The sequence below is a fragment of the Pocillopora damicornis genome, chromosome 5 (assembly GCF_964200805.1).
Source record: "Pocillopora damicornis chromosome 5, jaPocDami1.2, whole genome shotgun sequence".
In the NCBI taxonomy this organism is placed as follows: domain Eukaryota; kingdom Metazoa; phylum Cnidaria; class Anthozoa; order Scleractinia; family Pocilloporidae; genus Pocillopora; species Pocillopora damicornis.
Window position 1 is genome coordinate 24,919,078 of NC_142674.1, and position 16,830 is coordinate 24,935,907.

At 39.3% G+C, this 16,830-nt stretch overlaps 3 protein-coding genes across 4 annotated transcripts; 2 read left to right on the top strand and 1 right to left on the bottom strand.

Moving 5' to 3' along the window:
• Positions 1–206: 206 nt before the first annotated feature.
• Positions 207–6,288, bottom strand: LOC113664371 (uncharacterized). The gene is made up of 7 exons (XM_089206005.1): positions 6,263–6,288; positions 4,926–5,049; positions 3,926–4,000; positions 2,435–2,488; positions 2,263–2,317; positions 1,529–1,627; positions 207–1,090 (listed from the first exon to the last, which is right to left on the bottom strand). Exons 1-7 carry the CDS (start codon positions 6,286–6,288, stop codon positions 420–422), a joined length of 1,104 nt encoding a protein of 367 aa, XP_089062131.1. The 3' UTR covers positions 207–419.
• A 193-nt stretch (positions 6,289–6,481) lies between these two features.
• On the top strand, positions 6,482–15,051 carry LOC113664378 (threonine synthase-like 1). The gene is made up of 8 exons (XM_089206916.1): positions 6,482–6,516; positions 6,614–6,821; positions 8,027–8,170; positions 8,366–8,594; positions 9,135–9,413; positions 9,735–10,468; positions 10,625–10,855; positions 14,325–15,051. The coding sequence occupies exons 2-8, from the start codon at positions 6,618–6,620 to the stop codon at positions 14,739–14,741; spliced, it is 2,238 nt and encodes a 745-aa protein (XP_089063042.1). The 5' UTR covers positions 6,482–6,516; positions 6,614–6,617; the 3' UTR covers positions 14,742–15,051.
• Positions 15,052–15,302: 251 nt separating this feature from the next.
• LOC113664369 (uncharacterized) lies at positions 15,303–16,540 on the top strand. 2 transcript variants are annotated; one of them, XM_027179966.2, is made up of 2 exons: positions 15,303–15,508; positions 15,783–16,540. In XM_027179966.2, exons 1-2 carry the CDS (start codon positions 15,464–15,466, stop codon positions 16,170–16,172), a joined length of 435 nt encoding a protein of 144 aa, XP_027035767.2. In that variant the 5' UTR covers positions 15,303–15,463; the 3' UTR covers positions 16,173–16,540. The 2 variants fall into 2 exon arrangements, with proteins under 2 accessions (XP_027035767.2, XP_089063043.1); XM_089206917.1 differs by having other exon boundaries at positions 15,318–15,592; positions 15,783–16,317.
• The last annotated feature ends 290 nt before the right edge of the window (positions 16,541–16,830 follow it).

Consider the following 16,830-nt stretch of genomic DNA (forward strand, 5'->3'; position numbering starts at 1 on the left):
AGGGAAAACAAAACCAACTAGTTTCCCGACTTTCACCAGCAATATTAGCCAATTTTTACTCATCTGGAGAACGAAAACCTCGAATTTTTTTCTCAGGGAACTGGAACTTAGTGACCGGAATTCCTTAAGTATCATAGACAGAGAAAGTTTCATAACATTTAGATTGGTGATGCAGAAAACAAACAAATAAAAGATGCATAAGAAGCGAATTGAAGTAAAATATTTAATTAAGGCAACATCAAACGGCAGAACTGAACAGTACTTTTCCTTAATTTTCCAATAATCCTTCCAACAACACCTGAAGAGGAATGGTTGTTCACAGTTGATACAAAAGAATTTTGCCCAGAAAAAGGAACTGCTGAAAGCAAACAGAAACAAGTTTAATTTTAGTATTTCTCGCAAACCGCTGTCATCTTAAATCATCCTGTTTTCATTTTTGAATGTTTCTTTTTCTTCCGCGATTTTTCGGGTTCAGATTCATGTCCACTTTTATCCTTTTTGCGTTTAATGGAATCCATGTTCTTCACTTCTAAACAACTGTCTTTATCCGACTTGGACCGTGGAATAGTTTCCTCAAGCAAAGCAGATTCTGGGCTTCCTGTATCACTGGATTTACGTTTCTTTTTTTTCTTACTTGACATCAGTGGTGATTCTTCATTGTTTCCTTGAATTTCGACAACATCTGTTTTACGTTTCCTTGGCGATTTTTCATTTGACGTAAATGGTGAATCTTCGCTGTTTCCCTGTTTTTCGACAACCTCTCCCTTTTTACGCTTCTTTGGCGATTGTATTAAACACTGTTCTCCAATTGTTGTTCTTTCAGCCTTTGGTTCAAATCTTGACTGTGTTAGATCAACTTTAGGTCTCTCCTTCTCCTTTATCTTCTTCGGAGAATTGCGCTTCTGATATTTATCACTAACTTCATTTGGTGTTTCTGCTACGTCAGTTTTCCGTTTATCTTTTTTATGTTTTGGTGATTCAAGAAAACTCTCTTCGGTAATGTGGTTTTGTTCTTTATTCTTCTTTTTCTTAGCAGATGAACTTGATACCATGTCGTCTTCAACGAGGCTTGATGTTCGCTTCGCTTTCTCTGTTAAATGAAAAATAAACGTATTTTGTGAACATGAACAATCACTTTTACTACAGACACCAAAAGACGTACCTTTCCAATGACATGGAGGTATATCGAACGAGTTTCAAAGGCTTTCATTCCATGTGCTTTCGAAAATAAGATGGAATTTCGAGAGGCTACAAACTACAGTGTATCTCATTGCCGAAGAATCTTTAAAAACTTGATAAAATTCTACCCTTTGAAGACAAATTATTTTGAATATTTGCTGGAGGATTTATTCGAGGAGAGGTAAGCATTGCAGATCTAGCTGGGGCGACCTTTTAGGAGTTTTAGGAGGCGAAAACCACCATAGACTAACAAAAAGAAGATTGTAGCTTGGATCAAATAGCAGCAACGTAATGCATGAAAGGAATAAGTTACGGTACCCGAATAGCGATCAAGTCCAAAACTACTCACTCGGTGAACTTTGCCTGGAAGACTCTGGGACTTCTTGTTTTGTGGACGGAGGAACAACCACAGACTGAATGACACTCATCTGTCCACTAAATGTACCAGCTAAAAATAGAAAAGTTTCCTAATATCAGCAAATTGAATGAAAAAAAAGTGATATCACTCTAATAGTTCCAAGGGGAGATTGAATATTTCCATGTCTTCCAAACTGGGGATTTTTTCGAGAGGAGAAGCTTGGAGGGAGCCAAAAATTTATAAGGGGGGGGGGGGGGGGGGAGGGGCAATTGAAAGTCAAACTTAAATTTAGGGCAAACCATAAACAGGTGGTATTTCAAAGGTCATAAACCTTCCATACTTTAAATAGAAACTGTCGTAAAAGGCTTTTAAACACATTACTGTCATTCTTAGGTATAATGGAGTCCTTTTTTTTTTACTGGAGAAGGGGCAAAGTGAGCCATTATTATTGGGCAGTATGACAGAAATATTTTTTGTTGTCTTGGGAGTCTGATAATTTAACCTGTTCACGCCTAAGAGTGCTTGGCTTCAAATTTCTCGTTACAATCTTACCCCTAAATCAAACATTACGGTCACGAGAATTAAGGAAATGATCACCAAGAAAAGAAGCGCTTGATTTTTAAACAAATTCTCCTTAACAGCACCTTAAGAAATCCATACAGAACAGTATGGAGAATATGTAAACTGATATTAGAGTGCAAAAGGTTAAATAGTATCATTGTTACCTGAACAAAAAGATTTTCGTTTGGAAGATGGCAGCAATACAGTAAAAGAAGACAGCTGAAAAATCACAAAAACAATTAAACAAACATTTGAAATAATAATAAAAAAAAACAACAGAAAACCATTGCTCCCAACTTGAAGGAACAAATTTTAAAGTGGCACAGTTATAATTACCTCAGCAGTGCTACCTGCCCTTGAATGCATTTCATATCTTTTTTTCCCTCTGCCCTGTGGATGCATATACAGACTGTAAACACAAATTTCACATGTAAAAACATAGTACTCACTTATTTGTACTTTTAAGACTCGTTTCCAAGTAATTAGCACTTTCACTCCCGAGATCTCATTAGCAGTTCTCCTTACTGTCTGCCATAAAATACTTATGATGTCAATTTGGAGAATTTAGTATCGGATCAACTAGTAGTTTCCTACATGTAATAATTATTGAGCTTTCTTCTTTATTCTTGTCACTTGTATGCTTGATACTGTATTGATAATATAAGGAGAAATTCTTGTTTGGTCACTCATGGGAATTAAAGGATTAACAAGTCTGTATCTCATCATGTGCAGTGGTGAAAGTTGATTTTTGAAGAAAAATATCTTCCTCTTTTGAATACATTGCAGTGCATGCTGAGAAAAGCAACTCTACAAAAGTGAAAGTACAGTATCGCCTAAAATACAAATTGCTTGCTACCTTAATAGAGAGTAAGAATCTTAAGACAAACAACAGACCAATTATTATCCCACAGTTCCCCAAAGAACAATTAACAATTGGTTCATATGTCAGTGTGCGTCCATCAAGATGTGAAGCACGCAGGAAGTTTGGAGAGCACAAAAGATGCTTAAGAGTTGCTCAAGGTGTAGCCATGAGCAACTCTAGCTTCTGGAGTGCTCTCCAAACTTCCCAAGTGCTTCATATCTCGATGAACGCACAGCTGACGTATGAACCAATTGTTTTAGAACATTTTCAACCCCATGGAAAATTTTTTTCTCAAGGGATTTGTTTGCTGATGTCGTGAGCGCACACAATAGGAATATGAAGCAAGCTCGTAAAATTGAATTTGATTAGACAAATTTACTAGCATGTTATAATAGCTGCTACACTGAACAACCATGAACATAATTAAGAGCTGCCTCTTTTTCTGACAGTCACTACAATAGCATCAGCAGTTGATCATGTACATGTACTCTGATAATCCAGGTAAGAGGTGTCCCAAGAAGTGCTTTTTTCTGTACAAATGACTGACATTTCAATAATCTCAACTCTGAGGTCAAACCACTTACTCTTGAGGGACACAGATTATATCATGGAAAGTGTACACAAACAATTTTTATTCACAAGTTGCCATGCATCAAAAAAAAAAAAGAATGAGTGAGCGCAGCAAAAGAAGTGAGGTTTTTTAATGCCACTCGATGAGTGAATAAAAACTGTTCAAGCACTTTCTGATTTACACTGTGAAGTACAAAGCTAAAAATGTGAAAATAATCGCTCTTCCAATCAGAGACACAAATGATAGTACTTCACACTGTAAATCTCAGTACATACATGGCACACAATAAACAAAACCTAGCATGACCAACTAATGGGTCATAATGCTTAAATAACAGACTGAGTTATTTTTAATTTTCTGAATATCAAGTAGAACAAGAAGACCTTGTAAATACCTGTGTGACATCAAGAGATAAATGTTGTGATCCATTTAAAATAACAGTCTGGCCCGTTAGACTTTCCAAGTTAAACTAAAAATAGAAATTAAAAGTAAGTCAGGACACTAAAGCACTTCTCATTGCCTGGTTGATGATTTGTTCTCTATCTGATTTGCCAATTTGCTTATTTAATTAGAACGTGAACATGAGAGCAATCTTAGCAGTAATGAACACCTCTGAAGCAGCAGTAAAAATAAGGTCTGGAAAAGAATTCAGGGCTATGCAAGAGTTAAACCCATGACCTCTGTGAAACTGGTGCAATGCCTTACCAACTGAGCTAATATGCCAACTGGTCATTTTGTTAGTTTGAAATAATGAATAAGGTTGGGTCATTAAGTTACCTGTGATGACGAAGAAAATATGAATTTCATATATGAGAACTGCAGGTTAAGATTTGAAGATTAAATAGTGTTCATTATTGCAAAGATCACTCTCCTCTCCATTCATTAATCCACAGTTCACATGTATGATATTATATATTCACAGTCATTATTACAACAGTCTTAGATCAAATAATCTGGAGTTTCTTAAGTTTTGCTTGATTTCACTTTGTGACTGGTCCAGATAACTTGTCCTACTTCCTCAACCAATCAAATTATACTCTTAAACCAAGTGCAACTTGCATTGGTTAAGTGTGTTTTCCTGTGCTAAAGGCAACTGGCCTGTTTTCATCCTCAGTTCTTATTGGCTCCTTGTGATATATTCTTTTGTTCTGACTGGCCGTAGTGATTACTTTGGTTCTGGTTGATCGACACTCAATTGGAGCATATTTTGGGAAAGAAAACTAAGTTGGATACTTGAATTAAAGGAGGTAAGTTTCTGAGAAACTGTGGTGCTGTGTAGGTAGGAGAGTTTAACAGGTAATTTAGTTTTAACAACTAAATTGGCCACTGTTAAAAGTTTCAAAGCTGATGTCACAAGTGTTAGCCCTTCATCAGAGTGAATGGAGAATACTTACATCATAAGGTACTTTCATTAGCCAAAGGGAAGAGTTATCACGATCAGTTACAACATCTTCCAGCAATGGACAGTTGTTGGTGTCATCTAGATTTACAGCTTCAAAGCCAACAGGACACTGAGATCTACAGGTGGGAAATGATAGGGATTATTAAAGCCTTTTCCAAAGTATAGAGAAAATCAGCTGAAATAGATCGGGCCAGTAAGCTACAGTTCACCAACTACAAGCCAAGCTTGGTTCTGTTGAATAACATCACTAAACTTGAATATGGTTGGACAACTCAGTACAAAAATTCAACCAATTCCTGCCAATGAATCAGGGGTAGGAAGGGACAGGAGGAAGGAGGGAGATGACAAGGAAGATAAGAGAAGGAAGAAGGGGGGGTTGTAAGGTGTCGGAAGGAGGGAGAAGGGGGAAGGACCAAGAAGGAGGGGGAAGGAGGGAAAGGAGGGGAAAGGAAGGGGAAGGAGGGGGAAGGACAGAAAATGAGGGCAAAGGGGGCAGGGAGGGGAAAGAGTGGGAAAAAGGGGAAGGAGGGAGATGACAAGAAAGAGAGAGGGAAGGAAGAAGGGGGTTAGGGAGTAGTTGGAAGGAGGGGAAGAAGGGAAAGAAGGAGAAAGAACAGAGTTGGGGGAAGGGAGCAGGGAAGGAAAGGAGAGGAAATGAGGGGAAGGACATGGAAGGAAGGGGATGGAGGGGAAAGGATGGAAATGAGGGGGAAGGACAGGGAAATATGAAGAAGGACAGGGAATTACAAAGGACAGGGAAGGACAGGAAAGGAGGGGCAAGGGGGCAGGGAGGGAAAGGAGAGGGAACAAGGGGAAGGAGAGAGAGGGAAGGAGAAGGATAGAGAAGGAGGGGGAAGGAGGAAAAGGAGGGGGGAGGAAGTGGAAGTAGGGGGGGAAGGGGCAGTAAAAAAGGGTGAATAAGAAATCCCAGGCAAGGCCACTGAGGCCTACCTTGTTTGTGTGCATGCTTCAAGGAGTAAAAAATAACGCCGTAGGTAACATTAAAATGTACAGAAAAGATCCTCCATTCTATAAACTATACCAGTCATGATACAGCCATAAATTTCCTCTATAGCAATCACAATCATCATATTCGTTATTTAAGTGGTAAAAATTCTCAACGAAGTGATCCAAAATGATGCAACAAACTGAGTGCCGGATTACATGCATATCGCACTCAATTTACACCAGAATTCTGGGATATGCGGGTTTACCCCCGATCTCAATGATTGTTGTGCTTCCATGAGCTGGGTGAACTCTATATATCTACAACTGAACAAAAACATCGTATCCAACAGCTAACTATCATTATGAAATTATTAGGCTTGCCTCAAGTCTTTCTTAGATGACGGCATTCTACTTTTCTTGATCCCGATGAGACAAAGATTTCGCGAACATCAGCTTTAGCACCCAGGATAAGAGCATCATAAACATCATAACCTGATCGAAGGTTCGAAGCCATGTGCAAATCATTGCGACCGTTAACAACCAGCGGCACGAAACCAAGCTGTAGTCTATGTAATTTACATGAAATATACCCCCTGAATTCCAGACAAAATAACCTCTCCACGTGGCCACACGATGTGAGCTGTTACATTCGCGTGACTCTTGAGTGACTTGCTTTTCACTTTTTCGATGCGTTATAGCAAGATTTAACTCTAAGATTTTATTCCCCATCAGCAAAATGTTCCACAGAATGAACTGCCGAGCGAACGATTTATGTCTTCGACGAATGGGTTTGCATAGATTCCTTGTTCGCGCTGTTTCTTCAAATGGTTTTTTTACGAGTCGGAATCGAGAAAATCACTCAATGTGGTGCTTCGAAAGGAATAGATGGAAATATCTTGTAAATTTACAGAAAAGATCCCTGCAAGACGGAAGGACAAAGGTAAAAAAAATCGCTCAATACTTTGTCCATGACTCGCTCTTTGTTTATGTTTTTTTTCCTGTTTAACGGAGGGGGGAGGCAGGGGGGCAGCGGGCAGGGGGAGTAGGGCTGGGAGGCTGGTGTTTTCTTAATTAGTGAGGCCGGGGGGGATGGATGGATGAAGTAGTATTCTACTGTATCTTGACTAAGGTTTTTTCATCCAGAAAAACTAAACGTCTGGATATAAGATAAAGTAGAATAGTAATTAGTTTGGATGTTTTGGTTGTTGTTGTATCGGATCATGTGTACTGTAGGTTGCCTCGGTCGACATGTGGGCCGATACATCGGCCGATATATCGGTCGACTGTCAAGGTACTTGTCGACCGACTGTCGCTCGACAGTCAACCGACTATCGGTCGATAGTCGACCGATGCTTGACCGATACTTGACCGATACTTGACCGATGCTTGACCGATACTTGACCGATACTTGGCCGATACTTGGCCGATACTTGGCCGATACTTGACCGATACTTCACTGGCAGTTAATCGCTACATATCGGCCGATGCATCGGCCGTCAGTCGGTCGATATATCGGTCGACTATCGGTCGACTATCAGTCGACTATCGACCGACTATCGGTCGATAGTCGACTGTCGGCCGATATGTCGACCGAGTCCACCTATAGTACACATGATCCGTTGTATCAAGGATGTTGCTTTAGCAGTAAAAAACTATTGTACTGGGCTTATCAGACTTCACCAGAACTCTTCTATGGGATAATCAACATATAGATTCCATGTTGTGGTACACCAGTTCAATAGCAGATCCCAAATGATGTCAAAATGTGGTAAGAACAAAAAAGTGGCATACAAAAGAGTGTGTCACTGAGTGTTACAACATTTTGACATCTGTTGTGATCTGTTCTTGAACAAATGCACTGCAACATGATGATGTCATCTGTGCATCAGTCCTCCAATAGATCTCGAGTACCAAAAAAATTGTTTGTATAATCCAGCTTACCCAATACAAATTAATACTGCATACAACTCAACACCAGCATCTTGGCACTTAGCAAAAGTGAAGCCTGTCCTTTCTCAGTGTCATGCCTCACGTAATAATTTCCTGTCACCTTATACTTACCTCCTAACTGCCCTCAGGATATGTTAGACTGACTTGATACTTCTAATAAACAACCATTTTCAATTTTCACTGTTACTTCACAAGGGTGACAATATTATTCTTATGGGAAGTCCTGGTGCAGGAAAAACTTCTGTTGGAAGAATCCTTGGGAGACATTTGCAGAGGGAAGTTCTTGATATTGATGATGATGTCTTGGAGAAGGTGTGGGGAATGACAGTTGCAGAAAAGGTAAATTATATCTTGCAGCTGTGAAGAATATCCACTATAGAAATAAATTAAATAACATTTGAACTTGGAGCACTGTAGGGCCATGTTTTGTTGTTGGTATTCACAAGTATAAAAGCATAAAACAAATCGTCATTTTCTCGAAAAGTATGCTTGTTCTTGGGTGTAAATTGAATTTTAAACTTTTTTGACATCTAGTTGTCTCAAGTGGGCTCTGATGGTTTTGTTGAAGCAGAGGGGCAAGCATTGCTGCAGTTCTTTCCCAACAATGCTGTTGTGTCTTTGAGTGGGTCCAATCCAATGCATGCAACAGCCATGGATCACACCAGATCACTTGGGACTGTTGTGTACTTAGATGTGGCAGATGAAGAGATATTGAATCGTCTGGCTGCTATGAAAGTAAACAGGATTGTTGGACAGAATGAAGGTAACAGATGAATTCAATTCGGGGGTAGTGTGTAATTTAGTGTTAAATTCTCAGAGTGAAAGTTATAATGGATTTGTGGTAGACAGTGTAGAGAATTGATGCTTTGATCACAGGGTGGGTGGGTTGACTGTAATGTTTATCAGGTCAATAGTGGCAAGTTCTTTTAAATAACTGTTATGTAAAGATTTTAGAAAAGAAATCAGATATAAAGTTTTGGGACTGGTCATTATTTGCTGCCAGAGGAGAGGGGAAGGGCAGGGGGGGGGGGGGAAAGGGAGGTTTGGAGGATTTTGATTTTGTCACAACAAAATTTACCTGATGCCCCAGAAGAAAGGGCTCTGTCATATTATTACACACCCTCCCTCCCCCCTTCCTCTCTCATGGTCCTTCCATTATACTCTGTTAGCGACGACTGATTCCCCTTCATTCCCCATGAAAGCTATGTGATCCCAACTAACTTCCCTCCCCCCCTTGCAGGCAATAAATAAAAACTGTTCTCAAATATTTGTGTTTTATGATGTCCAATCTTTGCCTTTTTAGGTATTAGTATGAATGAAATTCTTCAGTATCGTAAACAGTTTTACGAATCTAGCTATGATGTTCGTGTCATCTGTGCCAATGGAGACTCCATCGAAGAAATTGCCAGCAAAGTTCGGAAAAGTTTGGCAGAGTTAAGCATCGATCAGGGATTTACAAGCACAAGACAGGAACACTCTGACACTGGTGACAGTCCAGGATTTTTACAAGTGGTGTTAGAAGGACTGGCGCCCGACGGAGGACTATACGTACCCAAGAAAAAGATACCACACTTTACTGAAGGTGAGATCATTCAGTAATTTTTAATTGAAAGTTAGGCAGCATTCCTTAATTTTGTTTTACATCGCCGTTTGATTTGTCAACAAAACTCGCGCTATCCTTACAACCAATCAGATTCAAAACTGAAAAGTCAGTCCCAACTTGGTCACCCACGTTTTCCCGCGCTTCAAGGAATTCGATCGTTTGATCGACAGTCAATCGAAAAATGCTTAATACTTATAACAATACTAAGAGAGAAAGTAAACACTATCCCATTATTATGTCGACGATCAATCGTATCAAGACGAAAAGTCAATTATTTCTCGATTTGTTTCTGCTTTATAGGTCAATGGGAAAGGCTTGTAAACTGTAGCTACCAAGACAGAGCTTTGCGAATTCTAGAAACATGGATTTCACCAAGCGAACTTCATCCGTCAAGTTTGCGCCAAATGATTAAAAAGGCTTACTCCAGTAATTTCCAACACAAAGGAGTTGCCCCAGTTGTCAAACTTAACGAGCAGTTCTATCTACAAGAACTATTCCATGGACCTACCGCCTCTTTTAAGGACATGGCTTTGCAGTTGACACCGCAGTTTTTTAGCGAAGCTATCTCTCGAACGTGTTCCTCTGATGAGGATCTTAAACGTCTCATTCTCGTTGCCACATCAGGAGACACGGGTAGCGCAGTGCTGGAGGGTTTTAAAGAGAACTTTGATACTGATGTCCTTATTCTCTACCCAGAGGAAGGTGTCAGTTCGATCCAAAAGGCGCTGATGGTTTCATCTGATGGTCAAAATATGCGCGTGATCGGAGTGAAAAGCGACTTCGACTTCTGCCAAACTGCAATTAAGACGATCTTTAACAATATGTCGTTTAGCAAGAAACTAACAGAGTCGTATGGTGTACAGCTGAGTGCGGCGAACTCTATAAACTGGGGAAGATTATTACCACAAGTTGTTTATCATGCCTCGGCGTATTTGGATCTTGTTCAATCTGGAGTTATCTCCATGGGCGAGGAGGCCGATTTGTGTGTACCAACAGGAAACTTTGGCAATATTCTGGCTGCCTACTATGCAAAGGTTAGTAAATAAGAAGCACACTTCAGAAACCACACAACAATTATCTTTGTCATTGAATAGGAAAATGAAAATGATGATTTGAATTGTTTTGTGAGATTAGAAAGAGGAAAGTCTCTTAGAATTCAAGGCATAAATGTTTCTCTTTATTGTGTGCAGGAAATGGGAATACCTCTCAATAATCTGATCTGCGCTTCCAACGAAAATAACATTCTTACAGACTTCTTTCACTCTGGTTCTTACGACATGAGTAAACGAAGGATTCAACAGACCCTCTCTCCATCCATCGATATTCTCAAGTCGTCCAACTTGGAAAGATTGCTTTATCATGTAACTGGACGAGAAGTGTCTGGGTTGATGAGATCTTTGGATGAAAATAAGCATTTTCAGGTATGTGACTAGAGTAAATTCATCATAACGATCACTTTTTTTTAGTATTTCCGGGGAGATTCATTATGGACATTTCCAATCAAAGGTTTGGGAGGGGTTTATGCAATGTAGAAACCAATCCCCCTCCTAGCCCTAGTCCGCGCGGCTATCCATATAAGTTTGACTTTCGCGTGGATCATGTCTGTTTTATGCAACATCTGTAGCAGCTTGCTTAAGGTCACAGCCTGATGCCGTGTCTCGGACAAAACCCAATAAATAGAGAATAATACATAGGCGCGCGTAGATATGGAATTTCTCTTCGAGTTTTTTTAACATGATAGCTCACGAGTGAGTGCAGCGATCGAGCTTTTAAAAAATTGACTGAAATTGTCAAAACGTGATATTAAGAATGTTAAGTTTGAGAAAGGAAGCTCTTAAATTTACAACAAAATCTCTGATTATTATTATTGGTATTGATTGTTTATGTGATATGTATATATATATTTAATAAATAGATACTTATTTATATTGAGTAATTTGATTTTACATTAATTTATAATTATAGTGGGTCCACATCAGCTTGTATCTTGCGTATTCCTGACCTGCTTTGCTAAATAAAGTTATGTATATATGTATGTATGTGAGTGTAGCGAAAGAGTGAGATGTCGAGTTGACACGAGAAGAGAAACTCTTCATCTAAAAGAAAGCATGTATTCTTTTGTTTATTATCTAAACACAATAATAGCCCTTAGCTGACAAGAAAAATCGGTAAAAGGATCGACAGTCTCCGAATAAAAACAGTGGAGAGCGTTAGCGTTAAGGCTCAAGATGAAAAAAGGCGTTGAATCGCTATAAAAACAACAACATATGGGAGTAATTTTCAATAAACAAAATTTCCATTTATTCATTTTTTCCTTACCGACAAAAGAATTCCTTAAGGTACACGACAAAAATCGACTTGTGGCAAATCTTCCGTTTGTCGATTTTCTTTCTCAGCTGCGAGAAATGCCATCACCAAAGCCACCAATTACATAACTTTCGGTTTTTCTTTCATATTTCGGTCTTCTTTGCCTTCAAGGGAAGTGTGAATGTCACTGTCTGTAAGCGATACGGATTTTTCAGTGTTTTAGCAGCCATAATCGGAGAAAATTTCGACATACAACGATGGATAAGAATGGTGAAGGTTTTGCCATTCATTCATTAACCAGACCGAGTGGCACGGAAGGCGAGTGACGTGTCAGCAGCTGATTGGCGATATCAAACACACATGAAAAAATATCGTATTTTAAAACGTGTGTTGTCACGGCTTTTCTCAGGGCTGGAAATCCTTATATAACGCCTTTCCTTTTCTCTCAGTTTGTTAATATTTTGTACTAGATAGTTATGTAATCGATGCACTTTACTTGCAGGCTTTTCAGCACGTGTCACATTGGTCTTTAAAAGCGTTTTCCCCGGTGTGCATGTGCTAAAAAGCGTCTTCAATGTCGATTCGTAACCATCTTTATGAGTTTTGTAACCATCGCTGGCACGTGCATCTACACATGCTCGTTTTGCTTTATAAAAGCTTGTTTTTCTATTACACGTACACTTGAGTCTTTGCCATCGCTAGATCAGAAACAGCAGCTACTTTAAGATGTCCAAATTTCTGCCAAAATTGTTCAAATCAAGCGATCGTAAGAACTGGAGGAGAGACATGTTGATTATTCCTCGCCCAAACGAAGTGACCATTTCGACAGAATTCACCCGTGGTCTTGGCAGGCGACTTCCTTGCTACGACCTAAGCGAAAATGTCATCATTGTCAAAGCTGAAGGAAAATCAATTAGTGCTGGAACAGGTGGCTCAGATGAAGGTAGTCTTCAACTCAAAGAGAAGTCAGAACGCGGTTTGATGACGCCCGTGGACAAAAACCCTCCAGCTGAGAGGAAGGAAACACTGATGGAATTAAGAAAGAGACGTCCTTCAGGGTTTAAAGAATTCGAGATTGCCCTTGGATCGCAGGACTTAGAGGAAGAGGTTGCCTTACAGCTGTGGGAGGATATTTTCAAACCGTTGCGAAGCAGTTTTCAAGGAGGAAAATATTGCTTTGAATAGACGTTAAGGTAATGTGACGTTTTGTTCAGCAGCCGAACAGTTTACTCAGAATTTTCGCCGAAAAATTATTTTTAACCTCTAGAGAGTATCATATGTTGATTCAAGATTTTCAGCGATTATAAAATTGAAAGAAATAAAAGGAAAAAGAAGGCGTTTCTTTTCTATGGCGTTACTGTAATTCGGTGTAAACATGATCAGCCGCATTGTACGTATGACGTCACTTCTCGTTACCCTGGAGACTAATTTTTGCCACATTTTACGAAAACAGACCTTATGTCCTCTTCATTGAACTTCCCTTGACGCTTTTGAACTCCACACGATGACTGATACAAATATTTATATTTTAAAAAAATTTGTTTCAAAATTTCGAAAAGGTAACGAATAGCGTTATTTGATGTAGTATTGCAAGTTATGTATTGACACAAATTGCCATGTTAGCAGAATTAGTATTGTGAATAGGAAATGGAAATAAAAATAAAATACTATGTGAATGAATGAATAAGTAAAGCGAAGATCTTGGGAAGCCAACAGCTACCGTAAAAGATCTGAAAACGAACTAAAACGCCAAGTTTACTTTCAGAACTACTTCAGTTCATTCTATCTTCCCCAACCTCACCTCCCCTCCATTGTCTGTTTGGTTGCTCGTCAAGGTATATATTATTGCCAGGGAACGTGAAACATCGAATTGTAATGAGAGCAAATCAAAATGTTAAATATATATTAGTATAATTGCTCCGATGATTGGGGATGCGCACGCTCTAACTGGTCAAGCACCGTTTCATATCTTGCTGTATTCACCTCGTGCGAGATGATTATAGCAGGAGCGCTAAATTTCAAAATGGCTGCCCTGCATTTGGTCGATGTTTCCGAGGAAGTGATAAATGCGTTAGATGAAAATTCAAATTGGGAAGAGCACGAAAGATGCTACTGAGCTTGGCGGAACACTTTTCAAAAGAAAGATGTGAAGTTTTAGCTTATTGAATGAAATAAACCTCTGCGATCCTAAAATCAGGAAATGGTCGTCAGAGATAAAATTTGAGTCACATCAATAACTTTTGTTGCTCTTTTAAGTTAAATGGAATTCTGAAGACTAAATAATCCGACCACCAATTTTTTATAAAAGAGGGCGGCGGAGTATTATAATAAATCTGTTTGCACATATTTCTTCCACTTTAACTTTGGACCTTTATTCCGCTTAGCAATTCAAACGTTCGAGCCTGCTACGTGACCGCTGACCGCCGAACACAAACCGCCTGATTAACGACTCAAATGTAAACTGAGTTGCCAAAATATTTTCTTCCTGCTCGCAATCACCAAAACGGTGGCAGCTTGCAGCACAGGTTTTGTTGCATGGAAACCTTTGTTCTTAAGATCTTTGATATTCTTCGTTTCTTTCAGATTTCTGGTGATCTTTGGAGCCACTTGTCAACTGTATTTAAAGCGGATTGGACTACAGAAAAGAGGTGTCTGGATGTGATAAAATCGACCTATGAAGAAAATAACTACATCTTTGATCCTCACACAGCAGTGGCTAAAGACGTAGCGGATCGCTTTGCAAATCCTCATCGACCCCTTATCATCTCTTCAACTGCCCACTATAGCAAGTTTGCGTACGATGTTCTAAAAGGACTGTCAAAATTACCAGCATCCCAAAGTCCTTTGGACTTGTTTGGGAGTCTAAACAAACTTGGTGCCAACCCTTCTGCGCATGCCAATCTTGAAACTGTTGTCAAGCGAGATCAAAAGCAGAATACCACGTGCTTAGCGGAAACTAGTGTAATCATGAAGGAAATAGAAGCCTTTTTAAGTCGATGATTGTGGACGGGGATTTTAGCGACTGATAACTCGAACCTTCAAGGGAAATCGAAAAATGTTGGAGGCCTTGCGAGTTGAAAACAAAGGACCGAAAACAAGGGAAGACGGTGTTTGCTGTTTTTCTATTCGTGCAATATACTTTTTAATCAAATTTAATTCTAGAGAAGTCGAGTGAAAATGGAACATTAAATTACTGCAGAAATCGTGACACAACGTAAATGTTTTGGACTGCAGTAAACTGTTTTTTTCTGATTTGTCACCTGTTGCCACAATAAATGATCCGAAGGAAAATAAAAATTGCTTCGAGTTAGCGGGAGGTTCGAGATACGAAGGGTGAAATTGCACGTAAAGCTGGGGATAACCGATTTTCACTCAGCTTCGCCTCGTGAGTCCACATCATTTTGACCACGTGATGACGTGATGACGTGTCGATAAGAGTACAAACTACGCTAAACGTCATGACTTCAAACAAATATTTTCTCTCCTAAGCGGCTAATATATCGTGGACGTCATTTTGTTTCGTCACGTCACGCGTAAGATTGAGAAATAATCTTCCAAAACGTGTTCAGGCTGTCTACGAAGTGCGCAGGAACTGAAAATGAAATCGATTCGTACGTATGAACCCGTTACTGGTAAATTATACTCATTCCATTCCACTCAAAACAAGTAATTGGCTAATATAGTACCCAGCCTAGTGATTGGCTGTCAAACAAATATTTTCGATGGCATATCATCACCTGTACGATTTTTCGTCAGCACTTACGGAGGTAAAAATGGCAGGCTACCAACCAGCCTTCATCGGCCGTGCATCAACCTCGTTCTCAGGGTCCTCTCGCTTCTTCACTCGAGAGGTAAGATTGAAGTTGACCATGCATCTCACCTAAGAGTCACGTGATGCTATTCGCGTCAGATCACGTGCGCAAGCATTATAAATAGTTCAAGCAACACGATTTATTGCATTTGGTTTCCACAAATTCTGGCCTTTTCGACTCCAAGCAGAAAACAACATCGGGCTAAATGATGTCTTTTTTTCTCAAAAAGATTACCAAATCAAATGACCGTACCAAGCAGCCGAGCACGGGAGAAAAATTGAAATCCAACCAACCGTCAAGCTATTTACGCCGACAGAGCTTCACCATGGTCAGAAAGAGAGTGAGGTTTTCATCCTACGGTGAAGAACAAGAACACAAGATGAGTGATGTGGGACAGGTGCTAACCGAAAAAGTGCATCAGGGAAACTGCCAAGTCCAGAAAAAGATGACATTGGCAGATCTAAAGCAGAAAAATCCTCCCGGGTTTAAAAAATTTCAGGAGACAGTTGATTCCCAAATGCTGAATGAAGAAGTGGCTTTAAAGTTATGGGAAGATATTTTCAAGCCTTTGTATACGTTTGATTTGCTGCAAACGGACCCTAAATTCTTAGAGATGTAATTATGTAAGTGGAAAACTCGATATTAGGCAAGTATATTTAGTGTGGTTAAAATGGTTTGCTTGCATGCAAAAATTTAAAGAAATATAACGACGTGTGCTATGAAATTAACACATAATTAAGCAAATAACTCGTTAATGGATAACCGCACTAATTAAGGACTAATCATTTGGGAGGGTGAGTTTCAGAGTTTGGAAAAATTTTTAATTCATTGTTATTTCTTCAGCTTGTTTTTCAATATCATTCATAGTCTTGTTAGCTAAACAACATTGTTCTTGTATTCAAATTCAGAAATCTAAGGCTGACGTCTTTTTCTGTCAGTAAGTCTGCAAACAATTCATTCCAAACATAAATATTTTTCGAACTTGAATGAGTTTGTCTCAGTAAATCGATTTGTTCCAACCGCGCATAGATGCATGTCCCCGTTAAAATTGCGCTTTCTGCGAAGGTTTGACCGGAATTTCGACCTATCAGGCAGAAAAGAGGTGCGAAATTCAGTCCATTGATTATCTGAGTGTTAATCATAACTTTCTTACGGAAACCTTTCTTTAGCGTGGTTATCTGGTAATGGCGTTAATCTCTCAACTATCTCTGACGTCTTCGTCCTTCATTAATTAAGTATCTGTACGCAACTCATTCACTCCATACATAAATATTTTT